The sequence below is a fragment of the Lonchura striata genome, chromosome 28, assembly GCF_046129695.1.
Source record: "Lonchura striata isolate bLonStr1 chromosome 28, bLonStr1.mat, whole genome shotgun sequence".
Classification (NCBI taxonomy): Eukaryota; Metazoa; Chordata; class Aves; order Passeriformes; family Estrildidae; genus Lonchura; species Lonchura striata.
Window position 1 is genome coordinate 6,731,094 of NC_134630.1, and position 27,464 is coordinate 6,758,557.

The window sequence follows — 27,464 nt, forward strand, 5'->3', positions numbered from 1 at the left end:
TGCCTCCTGCATGTCCCTGCTGCAAGAGGAACATCTGTTTCCTATGGAGTGGGGAGATACCCTCTGATTTAATCAGGCTGGGGAGATTAGAAGGATAATGGGAGCCATTTGCAAATTTCCAGTTTCCTAAAACTTCTCATTTTTAGTTCAGGAAGCCTGAAGAGAAAGGGTTGAGCGTGTGGTGCAGTAAAAGTGGGCAGAACAAAGCTCATTAGGGATGACAGGAAAGCAGGGATAATTTACATATCTCTTATCAGCTGGAAAACACTGCAAAATCCAGGCCTTTTTGACACCATCCCGAGCTTTGATCCAGAGCTCCTGCACAAGGAGAGGTGAGCTCAGATGTCACTCCAAGCCTTGGGTGAGCTCCTGAGACACAGAGCGAAGAACCAAAGGTGGGAGACTTGTCCCAGATTTGTGCAACTTCAGCAGGAAATAACCAGAGTTTCCAGGAGGAAATAACCAGAGCTTCCAGCAGGAAATAACCAGAGTTCCCAGCAGGAAATAACCACAGTTTCCAGCAGGAAATAACCACAGCTACTAGGAGGAAATAATCACAGTTTCCAGCAGGAAATAACCACAGTTTCCAGCAGGAAATAACCACAGCTACTAGGAGGAAATAATCACAGTTTCCAGCAGGAAATTCAGGCTCCGTTCGGAATGATCTGCCCAGACTGGAGCTGGGTGTTGTCACTCTTTTTCTCCCTTTCCAGAGACTTCCCTACAGGTGAAGTGGCTCCTGAAGAGTTGTTAGCTCTGCTTATTCCCTGGAGGAATGTTCTGTGTTCTTCCCATCCCAATCTCTATTTTTCCCTATTTTCCCAAGTCAGTGAGGTAATTCTGCACAAGGAGAAGCCTGGGTGGAAACCTCTGGAATGTGGCATCATTCCCACTGCTCCTGGACACTGGTGGGATCACCTGGAGCTGTCCATGGGGTGGGGAAGACACTGGATGTGTGTTCTAATTCAGCCTAAATCTCCAAACCAGGTTAAACCAGACCCATGGCTCCATAAACCTCCTTTGGAGAGTTCTGGTGCCTCAAGCAAGGGGCTCCAGGTGGGACAAGCTCCCCAAAACACTTCAAAATGAACCAAATCCCAAAATACACATCCCCATCAAGGCTGGGGCAAAATCCCCTGATGGATCAATGTGCTGGCTTCAATTCCAAAAGGAAAATATGGTCCTAAAGCCACCCAGCCCTTCTGTTCCTTTTGGGCCTGACCCAAATCTGCACCTCCCCTCCCCCTGCATTTCCCCCCGACACACCTTTCCTTCCACTGGAACATAACCCCAAATAAGATGTTGGCTTGACATGAAAGGAAAATGTATAAATATTTTTAAAAAGAGAAGAATTCCTGCCTCTCCACCAGTTTGCTCCAACTAATAGGTTTCAGATGTCTCACATACTTCATTCATTCAGCCCCATTCAGTCTCCTAGGAGCCCCCGCTGTATTTATTAAACACAGCAATTGTGGAATGTTCAGCACTTACAGAATCAAACACACCATTTTTTTCTTTTTTCCCCCTCCCCAAAAAAGCCTAATTAGAAAGCTTTGTGAGTGACCTAAGACCATCATCCTGGTTCCAATCCCCGTGCCCACTCCAGCATCCTGCAGCTGTCCCAAACCTCGTGCCATGGTTTAACCCTTCCTGGCTGCCCAAGAACACTTTTTTTAGGGGGGAGTTTTATCCTCAGCAGGATGATTTCCCTGCCGTGCTGGAGCACCCCCTGCTCACTGTGTTGTTCCTGAACGTGTTCTTTTGGACACTTGGCTCTCACATCCAGCTTGTCTCCGCAGTCTCGGCAGCTCTTCCCACTCCTGGAGGCGCGAGTCGAGGCTGGAATCCTGCAGGATGCCAGCGCTAATTTCAGCAGCACGGAGCTGGAGAACACGAGCTCTTTCCTAGAGGGATTCGAATGGAAGCAGACAGGAGAGCAGAGCCATTTCTCATTCCAGAGCTGGCAGGGAGAGCCGAGGAGGATGTCTGGGCTGCAGAGGCAGGACGTGGGGTTGGTTCCAGCACCGGTGACCTGCCAGAGCTGGGGGACTGCTCCAAAGGGTTTGCTGGAGCCTGGCACTGGCCCAGGCCTTTTTTTGGGGAGAGACACATGAAAAGCAGAGCTGAGAGGGGACGTGAGGCCCTGAGCCTGGGCTGGGATCATCTGGCAGGAGCCAGCGGCGGAGGAATGGCCTTTGCTTGAGGCCACAACCAGTTCATGCAGCTGCTGAGTTCTGTCGGACTGGAGTGCTCCAACAGGAGGTCATGGCCCCCAACCAGCCTCCCCTGGGCCAGCAGCTCCATCCCTTGGGCCAGCAGCTCCATCCCTTGGACCAGCAGCTCCATCCCCTGGGCCAGCAGCTCCATCCCCTGGGCCAGCAGCTCCATCCCTTGGACCAGCAGCTCCATCCCCTGGGCCAGCAGCTCCATCCCTTGGGCCAGCAGCTCCATCCCCTGGGCCAGCAGCTCCATCCCTTGGACCAGCAGCTCCATCCCCTGGGCCAGCAGCTCCATCCCTTGGGCCAGCAGCTCCATCCCTTAGACCAGCAGCTCCATCCCTTGGACCAGCAGCTCCATCCCTTGGGCCAGCAGCTCCATCCTCTGGGCCAGCAGCTCCATCCTTGGACCAGCAGCTCCATCCCTTGGACCAGCAGCTCCATCCCCTGGGCCAGCAGCTCCATCCTTGGACCAGCAGCTCCATCCCAGGAAGGGAGCACAGCCCAGCCCTGCACACCCATCCTGGGCACACCGAGCTCTTCCCAAAGGTGTGGTGGTTCATGTTCCCCCCTTTTAGGGCTGCAGAGCCCCTGCCCCCATGGGAGACCCCTGGTTGATGGGAATGGTGCTGCTGTCACTGTTTCCACATTACTGCCCACTTCAAAGAGCCTGCAATGAGTCTTGTCCCAGACATTCCCAGGGGAGCTGTTGGTTTCCAGGCAGAATCCCTGGTTATTGGTCCCACTGCAGGAGGCTGTACGGGAAGAGATGAATCCCCGTGGCTGTAAAACACCAAATGTGCTGAGAGCCACTCCAGAGCCTCCCAAAACCTCATTACAGCACTGGGTAATTAAAGTCCAGCTGTCACAGCCTCTGCCTGGGCACAAGGGCAGCTCCTTGCTCTGACCACTTCCAGAGGTTCCCAGTTTTCCTATGCTTTCGCCATCTCATTGTACAAGGAAAAACACCTCTGCAAACCCTGGTTCCTGGAATTTGCAAGTGCTCTGGCCAGGGAATGGTCACATTCCCAAGGCTGCCAGAGCTCCAGGAGTGTTTGGACAACGCTTCAGGCACAGGGTGGGATTGTTGGGGTGTCTGTGCAGGGCCAGGAGCTCGACTCTGATCCTTGTGGATCCCTCCCAGCTCAGGACACCCCATGGTTCTACAATTCCATGACTAATTAGCAATCCAGGTTAATTGTGTGGTGAGGACAGACACTTCTAGAACTATTTCTACTTGTGCAGGAGCACAGCTGGGACTGGGATATCCTAGGCAGTGCCAAGTATCCCACTCTTCCTTCATCATCCTCACCCCCATCAGATCCCATCTCCTCTCTTCAGGGCTTTGCCAACTTGCAGGGAGCTCCCAGGTGAAACCCAAGGCAACTCCTGCAGCTCTGTGGGAATGCAGCACCTCACATCCAACTCATCCCAAACTTTAGGAAACCCCAGGCTAGCTCAGGGATCTGAGAGTCTGGATTCACAGATCTGGGACAGGAACCCATGGAGCAGCCCAACCTTGCAGCTCCTCATTTTGGAGTTGCTCCATCTCCAATTGTTCTCAGATATTCCAGCGTCACTTGTGGCACAATTCCAGATTTCTGCAGAGATGCCCAGGCCATGAGCACAAACCACTGCCCCACTCTGATCATGTATTGGAAAAACCCCTAAGGAAGATTCCTGCCCATTCCTGAAACTTGGTGCCTTGGGACAGCAATTCCTCCCCATTCAGCCCGGGTTTCCAGCCTTTTTTGTGAGGTTGGCTGAGCATCTGCTGGTGATTAAGGGTTTTGTCATCTGGAAAGAGCTGACAATTACCTCCAATTATTCCAACTAGGTCAGGTTCTTCAGCACGAGTTTATGTGATGTCTCTTGGCTAGAATTTAGGATTTCAAACTCCAACGGGAAGCAGAATCCACCTCTCCTCTCTCACATTCAGGAAAAAATTCCTTCCATAAATAACAGCTCCTTGTCCCACAGGACCTGACCTGTGTGTCCCTGACCTTCTGTTGTTTCAGGACAACACTCCAGGAGCTGCACAACAGGCCTGGTTCTCCAGAACTGGAAAAGAGAGTGAGGGAATTTCAGGATGCTCCAGGAATTTCAAGAAGGGTTTTCTCACCAAACTTCCCATGTCAAAATTTCCTTGGATTTGCTTGGAAATGTCCTTTGGGGTCTCAGGTGCCAGGTGAGAGAGTGGGGAATGAGGTTTAAACTCTGTGTGGGCAAAGGATGCCTCATTCCTTTTCTGGGATCTACTGTCCTGGACAGGCTCTAATTTCCCACTGGGAACTTCTCATTTTGTGAGTAGCAACTATTTAACAGGGGCTGCACTAAAGTCCTTTAAGGATTCCTGCAATCCAAACTATTCCAGGGCTTTTTGAACAGTTGAACTTCTCCAATCCCACAGCAGATTGAGACTGTCCCGGTTCTCCAGGGAAAGGGTTTTTCCAGGTGTCCCTCAAAAGCTCGGAGCTTCTCCATGCTCCCAGCTCCCATTCAAGACTCAACGTGCCTGAAAAGCCTCCTCAGGAATCTCCTGCAGAGCAGGAAAAGCGGAGGGAATTGAGCACCCAAAATCTCATTTGTGGCTCTGCCCGTGCCAGGTTCTGTCCTTGTCACCCTGTCCAGCACAGGTACCTCGTGTTTTCCAGCAGGTTTCTGGCACTGCTTCCCACCGAGATTCCCCTGGGGACAGGAGTGTGTCCCACAAACCCCAGCTCGGAGCACACCCCAGGAATGAGGTGGTCCAAATGGGACAAACACAACTGGAAAATGTGCTGTGCTCCAAGGCCAGGAGATTCCAACTCCTTCTCCCTAATTACATGCGATTGCTTCTTGGCAAGAGCTCAACCTGCCAGAGCAGTGAGGTTTTACAAACATTCACACAGGCATTAGATCATTGTTTGAAGGAGTTATTGGCAGCCCAAATCTGAAGTAAAAACAGAGTTTAAAGCAGACCATATTGACCAGGGTGAAGCTGGCTGCTTTCATGTCTCCTGCTCGTCTCTGGACACCCAGGACCCCATTCTTTCCTGTCACTCCCATCACCATGGCATTCCTGGGGCTGGATGTCACCATCTTGGGGGGTTCTGACTTTGGGGGGTGGTTCTGTCCTTGTTAGGAACACAGGTTTATAGAATCAAGAATCCCAAGATGGTTTGGGTTGGAAGGGACCTTAAATCCATCCAGTGCCACCCCTGCCATGGGCAGGGACACCTTCCACTGTCCCAGGTGACTCCAAGCCTCATCCAACCTGGCCCTGGACACTTCCAGGCACCCTGAACCAGGGCCTCCGCACCCTCAAAGAGAGGAATTCCATCCCAATATCCCATCTATCCCTACCTTCTGGCAGTGGGAAGCCATTCCCTGTGTCCTGGCACTCCAGGCCATTGTCCAACATCCCTCTCCAATATTTATTTCTCTATATCCGAGAAACACCTTCCCTCATCCAAACACTGCCACATGTTGGGAACGAGGTCTTCTCCCTTTGTATTTCAGCAGAATGTTTCTGCTTTGCTCTCACGAATTCATCCATGTCTCTGCTGGGCCAGTTTGACATCACGGGATGAGTTCTGGAGAGCTCTGCCATCCTCTCCCAAAACCTTTGGGAAAGATCAAACCCATGGCAAAGGACAAACAGGAATTCCCACAGAATCCTGCTGCCAGTCCCTGGGAGAACAAACGCCTGCTGCAAAGGTGAGTCTGTCCTGCACTACGCTCAGGTGGGGCCAGGAGCCCCTGGCAGCTTGGATATGGATAAAAATACTCCAGGCTCTGGCAGCCAACCACACTGGAGCTCCTCACAGAGCAGCTCCCACCTCGGAGCCCTGGAGGACACCCTGGCCTTCCACGTGTTCCTAAATTAGATCTCCTGAGACCAGCACTGGCTTTTAAAAGGGAGGCGAGCTTGTTAGTGCCCAGCATTATCCCTTAAATGGGAATCAGCAGTTTCACTGCACCCGGAGGGGCTGTAAAGGGAAGGAGGGAAGCAGCAGAGCCCCTTTGCCTGGCACAGAGGGGCCACTCAGGAACACTGTGATTGTGAAGTTCCCCAGTGCTGAGGTAGAACAAGCCCCAGACTAAACCCAGGAGCCTTGGGAAGGTGCAAGAAAATGCAGAGAAGGTTTTAGGGGCAGCTCCCCAGCAGGGCCCTTCTCCTGAGGCCAAAACCCCAGGCTGGAAAGGGTCTGAGTGAGGATTGCCAAGCTCTCCACCCATGAAAGTCAGGGTGTGCAGGCTCCTTTCCTCCCAAATCATGGCTTGACTTACACACCCCTGTGCTGCTGGCACAGGAAAGCCAGGGAAGTCACATTACAGGAGTAAAAAAAGCTCCTGTGCTGTCAGAGATTCCCTTCCCAGCCTACCCAGGGATCAGGGACAGCAGCTGGAAAAGGCTCTCGTGACACTGCTCCAGGGTTTCCTTGGCCGAGAGGTTTGGGGTGTACCTGTGTCTGTTCCCGTGTTCCAACACAGCTCCCGTCTTGTCCTGGAAATGCAAATTACTACGGAAATAAATTAATCAAAAGTGTCTTTTGGTTACTGAGACAGCCCCAGAATCTGAACATAAATGATGGAGAAACCTCTGTGAGATCTGAGAGCTGCCAGGTACCGACTGAACCTGTCCTGCCAAGGCCATTTTGAAATCAGAATCCAAAATCAAAAGGACAAAACAAACACAAATGGCACAGGAACCATCCTGGAAAAGCTCTCAGGAATCTGCCATCATGTTTTAGAAAGAATGCAGAATTTCTGCTGCTTTAAACTGATTTTACAGTGCCGCAGCAGCTTTAGGAAAATATGAACCAACAAAAAGCTTAAACACCTTTTTTTAATATTGACCCGTCCCACTCCCTGGGAGGACTGAGTGATTATTGTCACCCTAAAATATGGGAATTTTGCAGGAGAGCTGACGTCCTTCCTAAGGTCAGATGTGATGAGATGGAGCCAGGAAGAAAAAATAACTGGTCCTGGTTTTAAGTGTTAAGCAATTCTGCCTCCCTGAAATAAGCAGTATAATTTATTGTTTTTTCTTGCTCACACAGCAAAATCCACAAACTACCGAGACAACCAGGAGGGGAAATTTGTCCCCTTCATGTAAATCCACTTTTGCCTTGCAAAGCTGCATTCCCAAGCCAGCAGCTGCTCCACAGGGCTGATCCCAGACCCCCCATTTCACTCCAGACACCCCCGAGGCTGTTTGGGTTACAGGATCACCCCAGGATCACCCCAGGACAGCCCAGGTGTGCCGGCCAGCTGCTTTGGGACCACGGAATGGACACTCCAGAGCCGACTGCCAGCGGGAGGCCGAAGGCAGCCGCCACTTTCCCAGGGATTTTCCCTTTGCTGTGTGTTTGGAAGGTTACGCAGCTGGAAGGCAGACACAGGAGGAGCTGGAAGCCTGCAGGGATCATTGCCTCCATCCCACATGTCCCATGGAAGGAAGCTCTCCTGTGGACTGACATCCCATTAACTCCTGCTGGTGGGAGCCTATTCCCGGGGCTGGAAATCCTTTGGAAGCTCCAACTGCCAGCTGCTCATCCCGCAGATAACTCGGGTCCCATCCCTGACCTGGCGACTCGTATTTATTTTCTCATTTTATAAGAACCAGGTTCTTCCCTGCTCTCATTCCAGGCTGGGTGTGAGGCTGCGCCGTCTCGGATACCTGAGATGGAAAACTGGGATTTTGTCCAACAGGCTGTCTGTCTTCCTGGGAAAAAGCTCGGCTCCACATGCTCCCAATCGTGCCATCAGCTGGAGAGAGGTGGGATTTCACAGGATGGGACGAACCAGCCCTTTTTCCTTTTTCCTCTGTGAGGACAGAAAGTGCTTCCAGAGCCCAGGAGAGCTCAGGGAAGAAAATCTGGAGGGCACAAAGCCGGGTAAAGCTTGGGAAAGGCCTCGGTGCTCTCTGGAATGTGGCAGACCTATGTCTAGGTCCCCATCAAATCCCAGAGATGGGATATTGGGAAGGAATTCCCCCCTGAGAGGGTGCTGAGGCCCTGGCACAAGGTGCCCAGAGCACCTGGGGCTGCCCCTGGATCCCTGGCAGTGTCCAAGAATCCATGTGCCCCTGGATGCCAAGGCTGGACGAGACTTGGAGCAGCATGGGGCAGTGGAAGGTGTCTCTGCTCGTGGCAGGGGTGGCCCAGGACGATCTTTAGGGTCCGTTTCGCACCCAAACCCCTCCATACCTGCCGCCCTTTCCCGCCATCCGCCCGGCCCTCAGGGACTGAGCCCCGGGGTCGCCCGGCCCCGCGCGCAGGGGCGGCGGGACGCGCCGGAACCAGGCGGGGGCGCCACCGCCCGCGAGCCTCGCTGCGCATGCGCTGCCCTCCCCGCTGGAGCGCGGGAAGGCAGCGACGGACGGGACCATCAGGGGGCACGGCGGGGGGGGGTCTGTAATGGCCACCGGACTCCGGTGTGAGGTGTGGAACTCTCCGCGGCTCCGGTGTGAGCCCCGGGGCTCCGGTGTGAGGCCCGTGAGTCCCGGGGCTCCCCGAGGCTGCGGCCGTCTCGGCCCGGGGAGCGCCGCGCAGGGAACAGGCGCCCCTCGTTAATGTCGGCACTCCCCCCGCCGCAGCGCACGTCCGACATGGCCGCCCACCCTTCCAGCCTGCTGTGGGCGCTGAGGGACGGGGCGGGGCGGAGGGCGAAGGGGCAGAAAAGGAACAGACCCCAAGGGCAAAAAAGGGTCAAAAGCAGGAAAACAAAGGGGTTGTTCTGGAACAGCAAAGCGACCGGCCCTGAGGGCAGTGAACGGACCTACCCCAGGGGCAGCTCAGCCATCACAAACACCCCAGTTAGAAGAGGGACGAAGCCTCAAGGCCTTTTATTGCCCGTTCCTGGCAGCCCTGGTGGCTCCGCGCTGCTGGCGTGGGACAAGGGACAGCAGCAGGCCTGGCATGGGGACAGCGGCGCTGCCTGGCTGTCACAGCCCCAGCCAGGGTGTCCCCGAGGCCGGCGCGCTCCAGGCGCTGAATTCCCCGCAGTCCGAGAGGTCCTTGGCGGCCACCTGGATGTGGTGGAGGCTGCCGGGTTCCAGGTCCGTCAGCGTGTGGGACGTCAGCTCGTATGGCCCCACCTGGGCACAGCGGGGTCAGGGACAGGGACACACCAGGCACAGCCGCAGCCGTGCCTCAGTTTACCCGGGGGGGTGGCAGTACCGTGGTGGGGACGGAGTCGTTGTCCCGGGAGTAGCGGATGCGGTACTGGAGCGGGAAATACTCCGGGAATGGCCAGGATGATGGAGGGCTCCACTGCAGCAGCAGCTTCTGGGGCTCCCCAGGGATGGGGGAGACCCGCAGGGCCTCGGGGGGATCCGGCTTTACTGGGGACACAAAGAATGAGAGAACTCCAGGATGGTTTGGGCAGGAAGGGACCCTGAGGATCATCTCATCCCACCTTCCACCGTCCCAGGCTGCTCCAAGTCCTGTCCAGCCTGGCCTTGGATGCTTCCAGGGATCCAGGGGCAGGCACAGCTTCTCTGGGAATCCCATTCCAGTGCCTCACCACCCTCACAGGGAAGAATTTTTTCCAATATCCCATCTAAATCCTCCTTTAGATTAAAACCAACCCTCTTGTCCCACCACTGCCTGGAAAAAGTCACTTTCCTTCATTTTCAGACCAAGGGAGGACATTGTGGCTGCAGGATCCAGCATGGGATTGTCGTGTCCCTGTGAGCTGTGCAGGGACGGTCTGAACCCCAGCAAGTCGCTGCAGTGATGATCCCACATCCCGAGGAGGGCAGAGCCCCAGAGGGTGAGACCCCGGTGTCCCCCATGCCGCAGCACTCACTGATGTTCTCCAGGAGGAAGGACAGCGCTCCGGAGGCAGCTCCCAGGGGGTTCCGGGCTGTCACGTTCAGCTCGTAGGGAGTGAGGGAAAACACCTGCAGGTCCCCGAAGGAGCAGCTCCGCGGGCCCGTGAGGCTGCACTCACCTGTGTCCGTGCCGTGCCTGGGGACACAGGGACAGCTGCCAAGGGCTGGGGGACACGGGGAGAGGCTCTGGGGACCCCCACTGACCTGTAGGTGGCCACAAAGTCGGTGTCCAGCCGGGGATTGGGGCTCAGCCCCCAGGAGCAGTTCACGGCCTGGGGGTAGCTGGTGGCCCAGCACTCGATGGCTGGTGGCGGGGGCGGGTCTGGGACAGAGGACGGGACAGGGATCACCCCACTGCCAGCACCCTCAGGGACCCCCGGCCAGGGGGGTCACAGCAGGGCTGGGGGCACTCACAGCCCAGCCGCAGGCAGAGGGTGGCCCAGGTCTCGCCGGTGACAGGGTGGTGGCAGCTGTAGTGGCCCTCATGGGCCAGGCTGGCGTTGGGCAGGGCCAGCCCCGGGGCCGGGAACGTGCCCAGCACGGTGCCCCCCCGGCGCCACTCGGCCGCGCCCCCCGGGCACGGCAGCAGCACCTCGGTGCCCAGGGAGCCGTGCTGAGGGGTGCAGGGGCCTGGGGACACACGGGGACACGGAGGGGCAGGGACACTGCATCAGGAAGGGTCTTGGCCTCCCTGCGCCCCCCAATGCCATTCCCAGTGTCCCCAGACCCCCACCTGTGCCCCTGGTCACCCCATGCCCCCAGACCACAGGCATCATCAATCCCTGTGTGCCCATTTCTGTACCCCAATGTCCCCAGTCCCTCCCTAAAGACCCTGTCATTGTCCCCTCACTGTCCGCAGTCCCTTCCATCCCTGCTCCCTCCATCTCCAGCCTCAGGACTCCCGGTCTGCCCAGTCCTGCTGTATCCAGGATCCCCAGACCCCCCCAGCCTCCATCCCAGTCCCCCCAGTCCCCCATACCTGTGTCCCCGTTGTCCCCATCCCCAGTGCTCCCTGCCGTGCCGTTGTAGGGGACAGTGCAGGCGGGTGCCACCAAAGCCACAACCCAAAGCCACCTCATGCCAGGAGACCCAGTGGGGCTGCCCAGGCACCTGTGGGGACAGGAGCACACCTAGCACTGGGGACAGCACAGACACCACAAGTCCCCAGGGGGCCGGGGACATCACCCTGGAGTCACCCCACACTGCTGTGCCTCAGTTTCCCCCCGGCCCTGCCACACACCCTGCAGAGGGATGGGTTCCAAAGGGGTCCGACCCTCCAGCCAGGAAAGAGAAGGGCTGAAAATTCCCACTGTTCCTACAGTTTCCCAGGGGGACCTGCAGCCACCCCTGCAGTCCCACACCTGGAATCAGGGGTTTGTATCCATCCAGGGCAGGACTGTCCCTCACAGAGACCCCCGAAGCCTGGCCTGGGGGCCAAGCTGAGCTTCCTGCTGTCCCCAAGCCCAGCACCACAGGGACAGCTCCTGCCCTCGTCACCTCCCGCCACAGCCATGGGCTGGCTCAGCCCCAGAGGGGACACGCTCCGCTTTCCCTGGATTTGGGGCTACCCAGACCTCCAACACCCCCTGCACTGCCCGTGGGGATCCCAGTGCCCCCAGACGCTCACCGCAGCAGGGCTGGCTGGGACCGCAGTGTCCCCGCCGGATCCCGGCGCTTCCCAGCCCATTTCCTCGCAGGAAGTGCCGTTGGTTCCCGTGGGGATGGAGCCGCTTCCCGCGCCCTTGGGAAAGGGATTCCAGCCCTGGCCAACAGGCCTCCCACCTCTCCCCTGCCACCACTCCCTCCCTTCACGGTCACCTCTCCCCTCAAGAGACAGTAGGGCTGGAGATGGTGGCACGGATCCCCTGCTGTCCCCCCAGGTCCCCACAGCCCCCTGTGCCCACCCCAGTGCCCCCAGAGAGGAGCCACCCCATTAGTGTGACTATAAATAACTTTATTGCTGCTGTGCTGGGGGTGGGCTGGGTGCTGTGACAAGCAAAGTGACACACAGGGTGCTGTGACAGACCTGTCTCCCCATCCCCGTGCCACCCGTGCTGGCAGGGGCTCATCTGCCCTGCTCCTGCAGCCGCTGCATCCTCAGGATTTGGCACAGGAGCCTCTGCACGTCCTCGTCCATGTGGCCCTGGGGTGGAGGGGACATTGGTGGGCACACCGGAGTGGGGACATCAGGGAGGCTCTGTGCGTGTCCCTGGGCTGGCACCTGGCTCAGCCCCCACCGCGGTGTCCCCAGCTGTCCCCAGCTGACCTGCACGGCATAGAGCAGGTGGCTCCGGTACAGCGTCACCACCTTGCTGTGCCTCGTCTCTGTCTCCTGCAGCACAGGGAGGGGGTTTGGCCACAGGGCTGGGGGCTCGGGGGAGCCCCGAACCCTCCAGGTGACCCACCTCCAGCTTCTCCTCCAGCGCCCGGATCCGCGCCTGGAGCGCGGCCGTGTTGGGCGGTGATTGTGGGGGCCCCCCCGACTCGGGCAGAGCATTCAGAGCTTCCTTCAGCCTGAAAACCTCCTTGGAGAGCTCCGTGATCTGCACAGGGCGCAGGGGTTACGGGTTACCCCGAGCAGCTGCGGCTGCCCCATCCCCAGCAATGTCCGAGGCTGGGCTGGACAGGGCTTGGAGCACCCTGGGGTGGCGGCCAGTGTCCTTGCCCATGGCAGGGGGTGGAATGGGAAGACATTTAAGGTCCCTCCCAACCCAAATTCAGTGACAGCACGTGTACGGCTCTGAGGCCACCATCCCCTCCTGACTCCCTGTCCCCTACCTTCCTGTCCCTGTCCCTGACCAGCCGTGCCGCATCCTCGGCGTGGCCGTGGAGCTCCCGCAGCCGCCGCGCCTCGTCCTGGGCCTGCTCCAGCTGCTTCTGCGTGGCGCCCAGCCTGTCCTCGGCCGCCTGCCGCTCGCTCTTCATGAACAGCGCCTGCCGCTGCACGCGGAACACCTCCTCGCACGTCTTCTCGTGCCGCCGCTCCAGCTCCTGCAGCCGCTGCGCCAGCGCCGCCGCCTCCGCCCGCAGCCCGGCCTCGGCCGCCTCGTGCTGCGCCCGCGGCACGGCCGCCGCCAGCTCTGCCTGCAGCCGGGCGGCCTCGCGGGCCTTGGCGTCGGCCGCGGCCTCCAGCTGCGCCAGGCGCTCCCGCAGGCCCCGCGCCTGCTCCTGCAGTGCCGCCGTGGCGCGGGCGTGCTCGTCCCGGGGCACCCAGCCCTCGGCCTGCGCCCGCTGCAGCCACGCCGGGGCCTCCTTCTCGTGCTGCCGCAGCCGCTCCCGCAGCGCGCCCAGCTCGGCCTCCCTGCGCGCCAGCGCGGCCCGCAGCTCTGCCAGCTCTGCCAGCTGCGCCTCGGCCTCCGCCCGCTGCCGCGCCGCGTCCGCAGCTCTCGGCCTGGCCTCCAGCTCCCGCCGCAGCGCCTCGGCCTCGGCCTCGGCGCGCCCGCAGCGCTCCAGCAGTGCTTCCTTGTCCCTCGACGCCTCCTCCGCAGAGGCTCCTGGTGAGGCCGCAGCCTCCGCAGCCTGCAGCTGGGCCTGCAGCTCCTTCAGTCGCCGTTCCCGCTCCTCCAGCTCGGTCTGCGCCCGCTTCAGGGCCGCCCGTGCCTCCGCCAGCTCTGCGCCCGGCTCCCGCTCGCCCGAGGGTGAGGAGGAGGAGGATGTCTGCACCCCCAGCTCGCCCAGTGCTGCCTTGCACTCGCCCCAGGCCCAGGCCGGCTCCTCGGCGGGACGCGGCCCCGCGGTTCCCTCTGGGATGGGCTCCGAGGCCGCGCGCTGCCCGTCCCCTCCGGCCCGAGCCGTGGCCTCCCTGCCCTGCGCCCGCAGCCGCTCCAGCTCCCGCTGCAGGGCCTGGTACAGGCTGGCGGGCACCACGTCCCCCGGGGCAGGGGGGCTGCTCTCGTCCCGCTCGTAGTTCTCCAGCACCTGCCGAGAGACCGTGAGGCCACCGTGGGCCAGGGGACAGGGAATGGAGGGACAGACGGATGGACAGAGGGGGACATGCCTGGATTTTCTCTCTCAGCTCCTTGTTCTGCACGGTCAGGGACTGCACCTGCCCCTGGAGAGTGGCCAGCAGCTCCTCGGCCGAGGGGCTCAGTGTCTTCTTGGAGAGCAGCATCTCCGCTCCTGCAGGGCACAGGGACATGGGGCGGTGCCCACCTGTGCCCCCACTGCCCAGTGTCACCTCCCCGAGGTGTTATTGGGAGGCTGGCAAGACCTACCTGGGAACTCAAGCGGCTCTCCCTCCTCGTCCTGCAGCGTCTCAATGTCATAGCTCGTGTTCTCCTTCTCATTCTGGGGGTGCAGGGTGGAGGTGATGCCCCTGTGCCCAGCCCTGGGCACTGCCAGCTGTGTCCTGCCCACACCCACCTCCATCGAGGACAGGCGGCTCCGCAGAGCCTCCACTTCCTTGCCCAGCTTCTCCTTCTCCCCATCCCGTGCCACCAGCCGCTCCTCCAGCTCCCGGATCTGCAGGGCAGGGTATGGGAATAGGGTCCCCTTGGCTCCTGGCAGAGTCCTGGTGGCATTCCCAGCACCAGGACCCCGCGGAGAGCTGAGGCCTCACCTGCTTCTCCATGGAACGCAGGGATGCCTCATCCAGCTCTGCCCGCTGGCGGGACCCAAGGAGAAAAGAGGGAGGGGTGAGTGCTGTCCCCATCTCCCCTGTCCCCTCTGCTCCCCAGGACCCTGCAGCTGGTACCTCCCGTCTCTGCTTCTCCTGCTGCTCCAAGCCCCGGATCTTCTGCAGGAACTGGGCTCTCTCCTGCCGCAGCCGCACGATCTCCTCGTAGGCGTCCCGGTCCTCCTGCAGGGAATCACGGAAAGCATCGAGTCCAACTCCTGGCACAGGAAACCCCAAAAATCCCACTGTGTGCCCGAGGGGGCTTTTTGGCACCAACCCCCAATGAGGGGATCCTTCATCGAGGAGTGTTTTGGGCTACTCAGGCCAGGTGGGGACCTGGGGACCTGTTTCTCACCTGGCTGGGGGTGCCCAGGGGAGGCAGAGGGGCCTTCCTCTTCCTCGGGGTGCTGCTCTTCTCCCTGACAGATGACTGGCTGGGCGAAGATGTCTGCGGACACCCCAGGGCAGAGGGGACGTCACACCCACAGTGCCCTCCCTCCTTCCTGAGCCAGGGGACCCTCCAGGGATGGGCACCAGCCCCTCACCTGCGACGTCTGCTCAGCTGAGTCCTCTTCTGTGGAGCAGAGCGAAGAGAAATTGGGGAGATTTAGAGGCTCAGAGCTCAGAGCAGAGGCTGGGGACAGCACAGGCAAAGGCAGCCCCAAACACCCAGGAAAAGGGGACACATCCCCGCAGCCTCTGCCAGCCCTGTCCGACGGTGGCAGGGAGCCCGGGGCGGCCCGGCAGCCTCACCGCTGGCCCAGGAGCGGCGCTGGGCCGCCTCTTGCAGGAGGTGCTGGATGAGGACGTTGCCTGTGGCCAGCCCGTAGTGAGCGGCGTCGTGGCCGGTGGCGTCCACCACGGCCACGCGGGCACCGGCGCTGACCAGCACCTCCACGGTGTCCACGCTGCCGCTCTCGCAGGCCAGCATCAGCGCTGTCCTGGGCACGGGGAGAGCGTGGGTGAGGAGGGAACCATCCCTGCGGCCGCCGCCGGGCCCCGGCCCTGCTGCCCCACCTGCCCTGCAGGTCCCGGCAGTTGACGGCGGCCCCGCGGTGCAGCAGGTACCGGCACAGCTCCGAGTGGCTCATCTTGGCAGCCAGGATCAGCGGCGTGGAGCCGTCCTGGGCATGGCAGGGGGAAGGATGAGCAGAGGAGACTCAGATCCTCCCGATATCACACCAATTTTCACGTCCCACCTCAATTTTCACGTCCCACCCCAATTTCCACATCCCACCCCAAGCGGTGCTGTGTTTTGGGACAGCCCCAGCCTGGCACAGCAGGACCAGGAGTAGTGTGACCCCACCTTGTCCTTGCTGTTCAAGGGAGCCTTGAAGTCACAGAGGATCTCGGAGCAGGAGATGCAGCCGCTGGCAGCTGCAGACAAGGACAGAGGCTGAGCGCTGCCCCTACGGGGACGTGAGCAGGACAGGGCTGGCACTGTCCCTACTCACCCGCCAGGTGCAGCGCGGTCCGGCCACTGCCATCGGCCACGTCCACGGGGCAGGAGGCCTGCGGGGAGAGCCTGGGTCACGGGAGGAGGGGGACAGAGGGACAGACTGCTCGAGTGGCTCTGTGGCACAATGAAGGACTGAGAGACTCTGTGGTGTGGTGAAGGAGAGGGACAGACAGACCAACCCCCTCTGGCTCCACGCTGTGCTGAAGGACAAGGGACAGACCCCTGTGGCTCCCTGGTGCCAGGCAGCAGCACAGAGCTGGGAACCACCATGCCTTGGCACTGGTGAGGGAAGGGGGTTCAAGGACAGGGAGGACACCGTGCTGGCACAGCACCTCCCTCCCTCCCTCTGTCCCTCCTCCCTCTCCCTGTACCTGCAGCAGTTTGCTGACACACTGAGGGTGGCCGTGCTTGGAGGCCAAGTGCAGGGCAGTGTAACCTGGGAAGGGACAAACAGGTCAGAGCATGGCCAGCAGGGCTGTGCCAGAGGGGACAGCTTAGGGACAGAGAGAGACAGGCACAAAGCAGGATCTGCTGGAATGGGGCTGAACAGGAAGGGAACGACCCCAGGAGCTCATGAAGCAATAATAGAGCTCCTTTAGGAAACTGGGACAATTTACAGCCCCCCAGGTGTGGCCACCACCTCTGTCCCCTCATCCTCAACACCTGGGGATGACCAGTGGCCCTGTGTGGCCCATGGCATTAGGCAGGGGCACATGGTGGCCATGCCCTCACCCGAGCTGTCCTTGGTCATGGCATCCACGCCGTGGGCCAGCATTGCTTCCAGGCAGTCCACATTGCCCCGCGTGGCGGCCAGGTGGAACCTACAGCGAGACCAGGGGCTGAGGGACTCAGAGGATGTCCCCTGTCCCCAGCCGTGTCCCCAGGGCAGGGCCTGGCACGCACGCGGATTTGCCCTCCGCGTCCAGCTTGGTGGGCACCAGGCCCTTGCGGAGCAGGAGCGACGTGACCCGCCCGGCATCGTTGTAGTCCACGGCCTGCAGCAGCTTCTCGTCGTTCTTGGTCCAGTCCTGGCTCTGCAACAGGGCCCAGAGGAGGCTGTGACAGTGTCAGCTGTGACAGTGCTGTCCCCAGGGCTGGGCTGGGCTGGCTCTCCTTGTCCCCAGCCCTGTTGTGCCCCTTCCAGCCCTGTCCCTGGGGGTGGCCGTGTCTGTCCCCCTCTCCTCCGAGCTCACTCCCAGGTACGGAGAGTTCAGCAGGGATTGGGATGAAAATCCCCTCCAGTCCCCCAGTTTGCAGCTCACAGAGTGGGGGATTTACAGACACAGCCCAGTTTAGCTGTGCCAGGCTGGGATTTGGGACTGAGCCCAACTGTACAGGGGTTTGCCCCTGCCACCCTGAAATCCCAGTACTAAACCCAGTCAGAACCCATGGGAGTCCCATTCCCAGCCCTGCTTTGCTCCCGGAGGAGGAAGGGATCAAACCAGGGCGAGCACAGCTGGCAGCGAGAGCAGATCCCCAGGGATGCCCCAGCCTCCCGGGATAACGGGGCACAGCGCTGTGCCCCCCAAAACAGGACCGCAGCTGGCTGGGATTTGCTCTCCCGGTGCTCCCTGTCCCGAAGGAGGACCCGCAGTGGGACAGGACCAGGACAGGGACTGCAAGTCCCGGGTTCACCCCACAGCCCGTGACGACAAAGCGGCGCTGGCTGCGCTCGCGGTGGCAGGAAATGGATGTCACCTTTCGGGAGCCGCTGGCACCTGTCCCAAACCCGCCTGTGCCCGCCGGGTGCCCCCGAGCCCCTCCAGCCCGGTGGGACCAGGCACAGGGAGCAAACCAGTCTCCCAGGGCTCCTGGCAAACTGGGAGGGTGGTGCCCGCTCCCCCCACTCCCTGGCCAGGCAAGGACAAAGCAGGATGGGGAGGACACGGGGAGCCCCGGGATGGGGATGGGGATGTGGGGTGCAGGTGGGGCGGGGGGGACACGGCTCAGCCCGCGGGACGCGAGCAGAGGGGAGCCGGGAGGGGAGCGGGACGTACCGCGAAGGAGGCGGCGGCACAAAGGCAGATCTGCTTCATGGTGCTGAGCAGGAGGCGGCGGGAGGACGCCATGCGCCCCCCGCTCCCCGCCCCGGCCGGCACGGGCACCCCCGAGCCCGGAGCGCTCCGGCATCGCCGCCCGGGCGGGGGCCGGGGCTGCGGCAGTGGGAGCCGGACCCGCCTCCTCCGCCCCCGGCCCTCCCTCCTTCCCTCCCTCCTCAGCGCATCCCTGCATCCCTGCATCCCTGCATCCCGCCTCGGAGCGGCTCCCAGGCAGGGCTGAGCATCCTGAGCATCCTCCCGGCCCCCGATGGGGGGACCTGGGACCCCCCAAACACCTCCAGGGAGGAACCCCGAAACGCAGAGGGTCCCCAGACGCTGTCCGGGCAGTCCCGCTGGCAGCAGGACATCGGGAGCCTTTCAGGGACGTGTCCAGGGCAGTGTGGGGAAACTGAGGCATGGAGCGCCCCGAGCAGGATGGTCCCACAGACTCCGGGTGAGGGGCTTCAAGCTGTGTCCCCATGTCCCCTGCTGTGTCCCTCCCAGTGCACTGGGGACAGCGCTGTCCCCCTCTGCCCTCTGCGGCCCCATGCCAGGCTGCTGCTGAATAATTGAGGAGCATCGACAGGCTGGTTCCACGGGCTGTGGCAGCTGGCAAAGTGGCACTTGTCCCCAGGAGGGGGACAGGGAGGGGACCTGGGATCTGCTTCCCTCTCCTTTGCTCTGCCCCACTCCCAGCGATGGCTCTGGGAGCACAGGGGGTGCACTGGGGGCTTGATCCCACCAGCCAGAGTGGCAGTGCCAACTTCTGTAGGACTGCTGTCCCCGTTGTGAGCGACCACTCCGTGTCCCAGGGCAGGTCCCCGTGTCCCCACAAACACCCTGGAGCAGGTCACCGTGTCCCCACAGACACCCTGGAGCAGATCCCCGTGTCCCCACAGACACCCTGCAGCAGGTCACCGTGTCCCCATGTCCCCAGGGATGGCACTCACATCTGCCTTCTTGAACTTGGCCTTCAGGCTCTTCATGGTGGCTCAGCCTCAGCCCCGTGGCAGCTGCTCGGGAGGGATGGCCACGCTCCAGGAGGGTCTGTCCCTGCCTGGGGACAGCTCAGCGCCCCCGGTCCCGCTGCTCCCAGCCCGTCCTGGCGTTCCCAGCGCAGCGCCCGCAGCCGGGAACCGGAGCCGGGGATTGTATTACGGCCGCGGCTGCGGTTACAGCCCCGGGCAGGCGGGGGGGGGCCGGGCCGGGCCGTGTTTGGGGACAAGGGACACGGCCTGGGGTGCTGGGGAGGGCTGGGCTCTGATGGTTGGCACCCCTTGCCCATCCCAAACACCCCCCGCCCTTGGTGGCACCTCTTGTCCTGACCTGACATCCCCTTCCCCACCCTGGCAGCCCCTGGTTCTGACAGCACCTCGTGTTCTTGTCAGCATCCCCTGCTCCTCCCTGGCACCCCTGTCCTTCCCTGGCACCCCTGCTCCTCCCTGGCACCCCTGCTCCTCCCTGGCACCCCTGTCCTTCCCTGGCACCCCTGCTCCTCCCTGGCACCCCTGTCCTTCCCTGGCACCCCTGTCCCTCCCTGGCACCCCTGTCCTTCCCTGGCACCCCTGTCCTTCCCTGGCACCCCTGCTCCTCCCTGGCACCCCTGTCCCTCCCTGGCACCCCTGTCCTTCCCTGGCACCCCTGTCCTTCCCTGGCACCCCTGCTCCTCCCTGGCACCCCTGCTCCTCCCTGGCACCCCTGTCCTTCCCTGGCACCCCTGTCCTTCCCTGGCACCCCTGCTCCTCCCTGGCACCCCTGCTCCTCCCTGGCACCCCTGTCCTTCCCTGGCACCCCTGCTCCTCCCTGGCACCCCTGTCCTTCCCTGGCACCCCTGTCCCTCCCTGGCACCCCTGTCCTTCCCTGGCACCCCTGTCCTTCCCTGGCACCCCTGCTCCTCCCTGGCACCCCTGTCCTTCCCTGGCACCCCTGTCCTTCCCTGGCACCCCTGCTCCTCCCTGGCACCCCTGTCCCTCCCTGGCACCCCTGTCCTTCCCTGGCACCCCTGCTCCTCCCTGGCACCCCTGCTCCTCCCTGGCACCCCTGTCCCTCCCTGGCACCCCTGTCCTTCCCTGGCACCCCTGCTCCTCCCTGGCACCCCTGTCCTTCCCTGCCATCCCGGCCTTTGTCAGCACGCCCTGTCCTTCCCTGGTAGCCACTGCTCTGCCCTGGCACTCCTGCCCTTGCCAGCACCCCCTGTCCCTCCTTCCTTCCTTCCTTGGCATCCCCTGCTCTTGGTGGCACCTCTTGTCCATCCCTGGCACCCCTGCCCATCCTGTGTCCCCCCGGGCAGGGGTTCAGTGCAGGTGGGGCAGTGTCCGGCAATGTCGGGGCAGTGCCAGGGCAGTCCCGGGCAGTCCCGGGGCAGTGTTGGGTCAGTCCCGGTTCAGTCCCGGTCACTCCGGTCAGTCCCGGTTCAGTCCCGGTCACTCCCGCTCAGTCCCGGGTGGTCCCGGGTCAGTCCCGGTTTAGTCCCGGTCACTCCTGGTTCAGTTCCGGGCAGTCCCGGGTCAGTCCCGGGTCAATGTCGGGGCAGTGTCCCGCAGTCCCGGTCACTCCCGGTCAAGTCCCGGGCGGTCCCGGTTCAGTCCCATGTTACTCCGGGTCAGTCCCGGTCACTCCCGGGCGGTCCCGGGTCACTCCCGGTCAGTCCCGGTCGGTCCCGGCCGCGCTGAGGGCAGTCCCGGGTCGGTCCCGGGCGGTCCCGGGTCAGTCCCGGTCACTCCCGGTCGGTCCCGGGTCAGTCCCGGTCAGTCCCGGGTCAGTCCCGGTCACTCCCGGTCGGTCCCGGGTCAGTCCCGGTCAGTCCCGGGTCACTCCCGGTCACTCCCGGTCGGTCCCGGGTCGGTCCCGGGCGGTCCCGGGTCAGTCCCGGTCACTCCCGGTCGGTCCCGGGTCAGTCCCGGTCAGTCCCGGGTCACTCCCGGTCACTCCCGGTCGGTCCCGGGTCAGTCCCGGTCAGTCCCGGGTCACTCCCGGTCACTGCCGGTCGGTCCCGGGCGGTCCCGGCCGCGCTGAGGGCAGTCCCGGGTCAGTCCCGGTCAGTCCCGGGTCACTCCCGGTCACTCCCGGTCGGTCCCGGGTCAGTCCCGGTCAGTCCCGGGTCAGTCCCGGTCGGTCCCGGGCAGTCCCGGTCGGCCCCGGCCGCGCTGAGGGCAGCCCCGCCCTGCCCGGCTCCAAGATGGCGGCGGCGGCGCGGGGCGGCCCCGCCCTGCCCGGCTCCAAGATGGCGGCGGCGGCGCAGGGCGGTCCCGCGGCCCCGCCCTGCCCGGCTCCAAGATGGCGGCGGCGGCGCGGGGCGGTCCCGCGGCCCGGCCCCTCCCGGCTCTTCCGCCGCGCGGCGGCCGCGCCGATGGCGGTGAGCTACGCGGCCGGGCTGTCCCCGTACTCGGACAAGGGCAAGTGCGGCCTCCCCGAGGTGAGCGCGGCACCGCCGGGGCCGTCCCCGCCCGCCCGGGGCAGCCCCCGCCCGCCCGCCGGGCCTCCCGCGGGCCCGCCGCGTCCCCATGGCAACCGCGGCCTCGGGAACCCAGCGGGCACCGAGCCCGCCGTGTGTCCCGAGCGCATCCCGCGGCTCCCTCCCCGTCCCCCTTCCCTGGGTGCCTGTCCCCGACACCCCATGGCTCCCTGGTCCCCCTCATGTCCCCCCAGGCCGCCCCCGGCTCCCTCGGCCCCTCTCTGTGTCCCCTTCCATGTCCCTTCTCCATGTCCCCTTCCATGTCCCTTCTCCATGTCCCCTCTCCATGTCCCCTTCCATGTCCCCTTCCATGTGTCTTCTCCATATCCCCTCTCCATGTCTCCTCTCCGTGTCCCCTTCCATATCCCCTCTCCTTGTCCCCTTCCATGTCCCCTTCCATTTCCCCTCTCCATGTCCCCTCTCCATGTCCCTTCTCCATTTCCCCTCTCCATGTCCCCTTCCATGTCCCCTCTCCATGTCCCCTTCCATGGCCTCCCTGACCCCACCCTGGTCCTTCCTTCTGCCCCCACAGCCCCCTTGGCTCCCTCCGTGTCCCCCCTGAGCCCCAGCAGTTTGGGAAGCCTAAAACGAGGTTTGAGGGGAGCCACAGGGACACTGCAGCCCGTCCTGAGCCCAGGGGATGGTGAGGGGACAGGGACACACAGGGTCCTGTCCTCGTCCCCGTCCCCAGAGATGGGGCTGGAGAAGTGTCTCAGGAATTAAATCCCGTGCCCAAACCAGCATCTGGTGTCCCTCGCTGTCCCTCGGCCCTGCCCTGTCCCCAGAGCTGGTGGCACTGCTGGTGACAGTGGGGCACATGTGGGGTGGCCCCGGGTGGCTCCTGGAGCCCAGCCTGGGCCAGCTGCCAGCCAGAGCAGCAAACTCCCTGTTGGTGCTGGGAGTTCCCAGCCCTGTCCCTGCAGCGAGATGCTCCAGGCAGCGTGGAGTCTCTCCTATTAAATGTTTCTGTCCTTAAGGAATGCAAAATCATTCATGGATAAGGAAGAATTGTGGGTTACTGGGCTTCTAGAATCATGGAATCCCAGAATGGTTTGGGTTGAAGAGACCTGAAGGATCATCCAGTGCCACCCCTGCCATGGCAGGGACACCTTCCACTATTCCAGGTTGCTCCAAGCCCTGTCCAGGCTGGCCTTGGACATCCCAGGGATCCAGGAGCACCCACAGCTGCTCTGGGAAATCCATTCCAGCGCTTCCCCACCCTCACAGGGAAGGATTCCTTCCCCATATAATCCATGCCCACATCTCTCCATCCCATGCTGGTTTTTGTGTTTTCCCAGATTTTTGACCCTCCGGAGGAGCTGGAGCGGAAGGTGCAGGAGCTGGCAGAGCTGATCCGGAGCTCCTCCCATGTGGTGTTCCACACAGGAGCAGGGATCAGCACGGCCTCGGGCATCCCTGACTTCAGGTAAGTCCGAGGGCTGGCAGGGTGGCACCTCCTCCAGGTCCATCTTCCTTCATGGAAAGCTCTGATTTATCCCAGACCCGCCCCATTCCTGCTGTCCGTCCTGGATCCAGCTGCAAACACCATTTTCCCTCTTGCACATCTCAGCTGTTGCCACAGAATCCCCACATTGTTTGCATCAACCCCCAGAATCCTGCTGATCCATGAGCTCTGCTCCCATGGATGGGGCACCTGGAGCCTGAGCTCTCCCTTCCTGCTCTTTCCAGGGGTCCCAATGGTGTCTGGACTATGGAAGAAAAAGGGCTCTCCCCAAAATTCGACACCACCTTCGAGAATGCCAGGCCCTCCAAGACTCACATGGCGCTGCTGGGGCTGCAGAGAGTGGGAATCCTGAAATTCCTGGTCAGCCAGAACGTGGACGGCCTGCACGTGCGGTCAGGATTCCCACGGTACCTTCCCAGCCCCACACGGGGGGTTTCATTCCCAAGGAATCTCTGCCCTCTCTGATACAGGGAGTGGAAGCTGGAAAGGGATAAACCAGCTGGAATTTAGAGGGGAGAGGTTCTGGTGCTGTTCCAGAGGGTCTTGGAATCAAATCAGCCTTGGATGTTGCTGTCTAGAAATGTTTCCAGGTGCTGTTTGTGCATAGAAAAAACAGAGATTATGGAATTATGGAATCCCAGAATGGTTTGGGTTGGGGGGCACCTTAAAGCCCATCTCATTCCCCTGTGCAGGTGTCTGTGCAGGGCCAGGGGTTGAACTCAGTGATCCTTGTGGATCCCTTCCAGCTCAGGATATTCTGTGATCCCTGGGAGCAGTCAGGGCCAGGCTGGATGGGGTTTGGAGCAGCCTGGGACAGTGGGAGGTGTCCCTGCCCGTGGCAGGGGGGTTGATCTTTTAAAGTCCTTTCCAACCCAACTCATTCTGTGATTTTATGAGTCAGGATGTGAGTGAGGAGCATCCATGTGTCCTTGGAGAAGGTGCCTCTCACAAACACCTTCAGCCAGAGCTGCCTCCAGGGCATTTCCTGTCATTACAAGCCCCAAGTCCTGGGCCCTGCTCCCAGCCCCTTGTTTGTCTGTTTAATCCAAACAACCATGGGAAAAGCAGTAGGGAATGATCACAGAATTCCATGGTGCTCCCACAGCCTGGAGCCACTGGCTCCTGTTCAGTTCAGCCCAGCTCTGCCTCCCAAGTGAAACCTGTGCTTGAGGAAGCTGAACTGGGGCCAAACTGGGGGAAATCAAGTCAGTCCTGTCTCACGCAGCCTGGAGGAAGTTCCCAGTGAGCGTGGGGCTCTGAGGAAAATAGGGAGAGCATGGCTGCGTCTTCCTCTGGCTTCTGCTCTGAGCCTGAGGGGGATTTTAGGAAAAACAGGTGTCAGAGGGCTGGAAGAGCACAGGGACAGACAGGAATGTTGGGTGCTGGAGAAACAAAGATCTGGGTGCTCCCAGGAGCAAAGATTTGAGTAGGTCAGGAGCTGCAACCAGATGGAAACACTGAAATTAAAAGGCTGGGACCTGCTGTCCCTTCCTGAGTCCCTGTTGGGGATGAGCCCATCACCTGGCAGAGCTGGAATGCAGGGAAGCCCCCGAGGTTCCTGGGGAGGAGGTGGGGTTCCCCCAGGACTCCCCACCCTTCCCCAGCTCACCTGTGCCTTTCTCCCACAGGGACAAGTTGGCCGAGCTCCATGGGAACATGTTTGTGGAAGAGTGCGTGAAATGCGGGAAGTACGTGAGCCCTGGGGGGGCTTGGGTGGGATCTCCATCCCAGGGGAAGCTGGGCTGGGGTCTCCATCCCAGGGGAAGCTGGGCTGGGATCTCCATCCGAGGGGAAGCTGGGCTGGGATCTCCATCCGAGAGGGAAGCCGGGCTGGGATCTCCATCCCAGGGGGAAGCTGGGCTGGGGTCTCCATCCGAGGGGAAGCTGGGCTGGGATCTCCATCCCAGGGGAAGCTGGGCTGGGATCTCCATCCCAGGGAGAAGCTGGGCTGGGATCTCCATCCCAGGGGAAGCCAGGCTGGGATCTCCATCCGAGAGGGAAGCCGGGCTGGGATCTCCATCCCAGGGGGAAGCTGGGCTGGGATCTCCATCCCAGGGGGAAACTGGGCTGGGATCTCCATCCCAGGGGGAAGCTGGGCTGGGATCTCCATCCCAGAGGGAAGCTGGGCTGGGATCTCCATCCCAGGGGGAAGCTGGGCTGGGATCTCCATCCGAGAGGGAAGCCGGGCTGGGATCTCCATCCCAGGGGAAGCTGGGCTGGGATCTCCATCCCAGGGGGAAGCCGGGCTGGGATCTCCATCTGAGAGGGAAGCTGGGCTGGGGTCTCCATCCCAGGGGGAAGCTGGGGTGGGATCTCCATCCCAGGGGGAAGCTGGGCTGGGATCTCCATCCCAGGGGGAAGCTGGGCTGGGGTTGCCATGCCAGGGGGAAGCTGGGGTGGCCATGCCAGGCCGTGCTGGGCACTCAGCCCCTCGCTGAGCGCTCCGTGTCTCCGCAGGCAGTACGTGCGCGACGCCGTCGTGGGCAGCATGGGGCTCAAGCCCACCGGCCGCCTCTGCAGCGTCACCAAGGCCCGGGGGCTGCGGGCCTGCAGGTGGGGATCCCCCCGGGGATGTGGGATGGGGGGTGACCCCACAGCCCCTCAGATGTGGGAGAAGCAGCCCAAGGTGCAGGAAGATCTCTCTGGGTGCTCTCCACCCCTTCACAGTGTGCGGACAGGGAGGGTGGGACAGGCTCTGGTCGTTGTCCCCTCTGCCAGGGCAGCTCTGCTGCCTGTTCTCCTGCCTTTTCCAAGGAAAACCATGGTCCCTGTGTGTGTTTTCCAGAGGGAAGTTACGAGACACTATTCTGGATTGGGAAGATTCCCTGCCTGACCGTGACCTGACGCTGGCAGATGAAGCCTGCAGGTACTGACACCTGCTCAGGAGGGGAACAGCCTCTTCCCACCCATCCATGCCCTGATTCTGGATTTCTCCTCCTCCCTGCAGGAAAGCTGATCTCTCCATCACGCTGGGGACCTCTCTGCAGATCAAACCCAGCGGGAACCTCCCACTGATCACCAAGAAGAGAGGAGGGAAGTTGGTCATCGTCAACCTCCAAGCAACCAAACACGTGAGTGAGCGTCCCGCAGCTCTGCACTGCTCCCTTCCCCTGCTGTCCCCTGTTCCAGGCCCATCTCAAGTTTGTCCCTGCACGTTGTCCCCTCCCAGGTGGCCTCTCTTAGCAGTCAAACAGGCTGAGAGTCCTGGGTTGGAGGGTTTAAACCTGCAACTCCTGCTAAACACGTAGAGATGGCAGGTAAATATTAGAGTCATGGAAAGGGCTGGGTTGGAAGGAACCTTAAAGCTCATCTTATTCCCTCTCCCATGGGCAGGGACACCTTCCACTATGCCAGGCTGCTCCAAGCCCTGTCCAAGCTAGTCTTAGGAGCAGAGTGAAAGCTCAGCCTGGAGCCTGCTGTGTCCTCCCAGGGTTTACAGCCCAATGGAAGGGCCAAACACATGGAACCCGTGGAGGGCACGCTCGGTTCCTGCTCGGTTCCTGCTCAGATGTTGGTGCCCCAATTGTCCAAAGTCTTTAATGCCCAGAGCTGGGGGTTCCTGGGATATCAGCAGAGCTCCCTTGTGCCCGTCACACTCTGTCCCTGTGTCCCCATCCCCAGGTGTGGCTCCAGCCCACGCCCCAGCAGAGCCCCAGGGCCAGCTGATGTCCCTTTGGGAATGACACATGAGGGACATCGCCGTGTCCCTGGGAGGGGCCGTTTGTCCCCTGAGCCGTGTCCCTGCTGTCCAGGACCGCCAGGCCGACCTGCGCATCCACGGCTACGTCGACGAGGTGATGACCAAGCTGATGAAGCACCTGGGGCTGGAGGTGCCCGAGTGGACGGGGCCGGTGGTGGTGGAGAGCGCCGAGCTGGCCAAGGGCGAGCAGCTGCAGGGGCGGCTGAAGGAGGAGCCCCAGGGCCAGCACAACGGCACGGCAGCGCCGTGTGCCGGGAGCGCGCCGCTGGAGCGCCGTGACGGGCTCAAGCAGGAGCGTCCCAGCCCGGACACGGGGCCAACGCCGGTGAAGAAGATGAAGGTGGAGCCTCTCCTCACCTGACCTGGACTGTCCCTGTCTCACCTGGGCTGCTTTTCCTACCGACTTTTTTTTATACCCTTAAATATTGTCCCTTTTTTTATGTCAGTATTAAACATACTTGAATTGTGGCTCGCGGAGCACCCACGGGCCTAGGGAGGGCCTTGCATAGAGGAATTCTTCCCTGTGAGGGTGGTGAGGCCCTGGAATGGAATTCCCAGAGCAGCTGTGGCTGCCCGTGGATCCCTGGAAATGTCCAAGGCCAGGTTGGAGCAGCCTGGGACACAGCAAGGTGTCCCTGCCCATGGCAGGGGTGGCACTGGGTGGCTTTAAGGTCCCTTCCAACCCAAACCATTC

The 27,464-nt window shown here is 61.6% G+C and overlaps 3 protein-coding genes and 1 long non-coding RNA gene across 5 annotated transcripts; 1 reads left to right on the forward strand and 3 right to left on the reverse strand.

Moving 5' to 3' along the window:
* Positions 1–4,243: 4,243 nt before the first annotated feature.
* Positions 4,244–8,459, reverse strand: LOC116184531 (uncharacterized). The gene is made up of 3 exons (XR_004149287.1): positions 8,411–8,459; positions 6,665–6,705; positions 4,244–4,277 (listed from the first exon to the last, which is right to left on the reverse strand). It is a non-coding gene; the product is annotated as an uncharacterized LOC116184531 (long non-coding RNA).
* Positions 8,460–9,019: 560 nt separating this feature from the next.
* EBI3 (Epstein-Barr virus induced 3) lies at positions 9,020–11,675 on the reverse strand. Its single transcript, XM_021546180.2, has 7 exons — positions 11,666–11,675; positions 11,018–11,148; positions 10,453–10,668; positions 10,243–10,360; positions 10,014–10,174; positions 9,383–9,546; positions 9,020–9,300 (listed from the first exon to the last, which is right to left on the reverse strand). The coding sequence occupies exons 2-7, from the start codon at positions 11,115–11,117 to the stop codon at positions 9,148–9,150; spliced, it is 912 nt and encodes a 303-aa protein (XP_021401855.2). The 5' UTR covers positions 11,118–11,148; positions 11,666–11,675; the 3' UTR covers positions 9,020–9,147.
* Positions 11,676–11,975: 300 nt separating this feature from the next.
* ANKRD24 (ankyrin repeat domain 24) lies at positions 11,976–19,317 on the reverse strand. Of its 2 annotated transcripts, none has more exons than XM_077788826.1 (19): positions 19,102–19,317; positions 17,016–17,146; positions 16,845–16,933; positions 16,484–16,548; positions 16,108–16,165; positions 15,960–16,030; positions 15,671–15,777; positions 15,407–15,594; positions 15,199–15,227; positions 15,009–15,101; positions 14,732–14,836; positions 14,597–14,641; positions 14,401–14,499; positions 14,253–14,325; positions 14,036–14,157; positions 12,817–13,956; positions 12,444–12,581; positions 12,305–12,370; positions 11,976–12,181 (listed from the first exon to the last, which is right to left on the reverse strand). In XM_077788826.1, the coding sequence occupies exons 1-19, from the start codon at positions 19,135–19,137 to the stop codon at positions 12,104–12,106; spliced, it is 2,733 nt and encodes a 910-aa protein (XP_077644952.1). In that variant the 5' UTR covers positions 19,138–19,317; the 3' UTR covers positions 11,976–12,103. The 2 variants fall into 2 exon arrangements, with proteins under 2 accessions (XP_077644952.1, XP_031363035.2); XM_031507175.2 differs by lacking the exon at positions 19,102–19,317 and adding an exon at positions 18,110–18,252.
* Positions 19,318–21,469: 2,152 nt separating this feature from the next.
* Positions 21,470–27,238, forward strand: SIRT6 (sirtuin 6). Its single transcript, XM_077788841.1, has 8 exons — positions 21,470–21,566; positions 22,904–23,031; positions 23,295–23,477; positions 24,699–24,758; positions 25,528–25,623; positions 25,856–25,936; positions 26,018–26,141; positions 26,823–27,238. The coding sequence occupies exons 1-8, from the start codon at positions 21,501–21,503 to the stop codon at positions 27,129–27,131; spliced, it is 1,047 nt and encodes a 348-aa protein (XP_077644967.1). The 5' UTR covers positions 21,470–21,500; the 3' UTR covers positions 27,132–27,238.
* Positions 27,239–27,464: the final 226 nt, after the last annotated feature.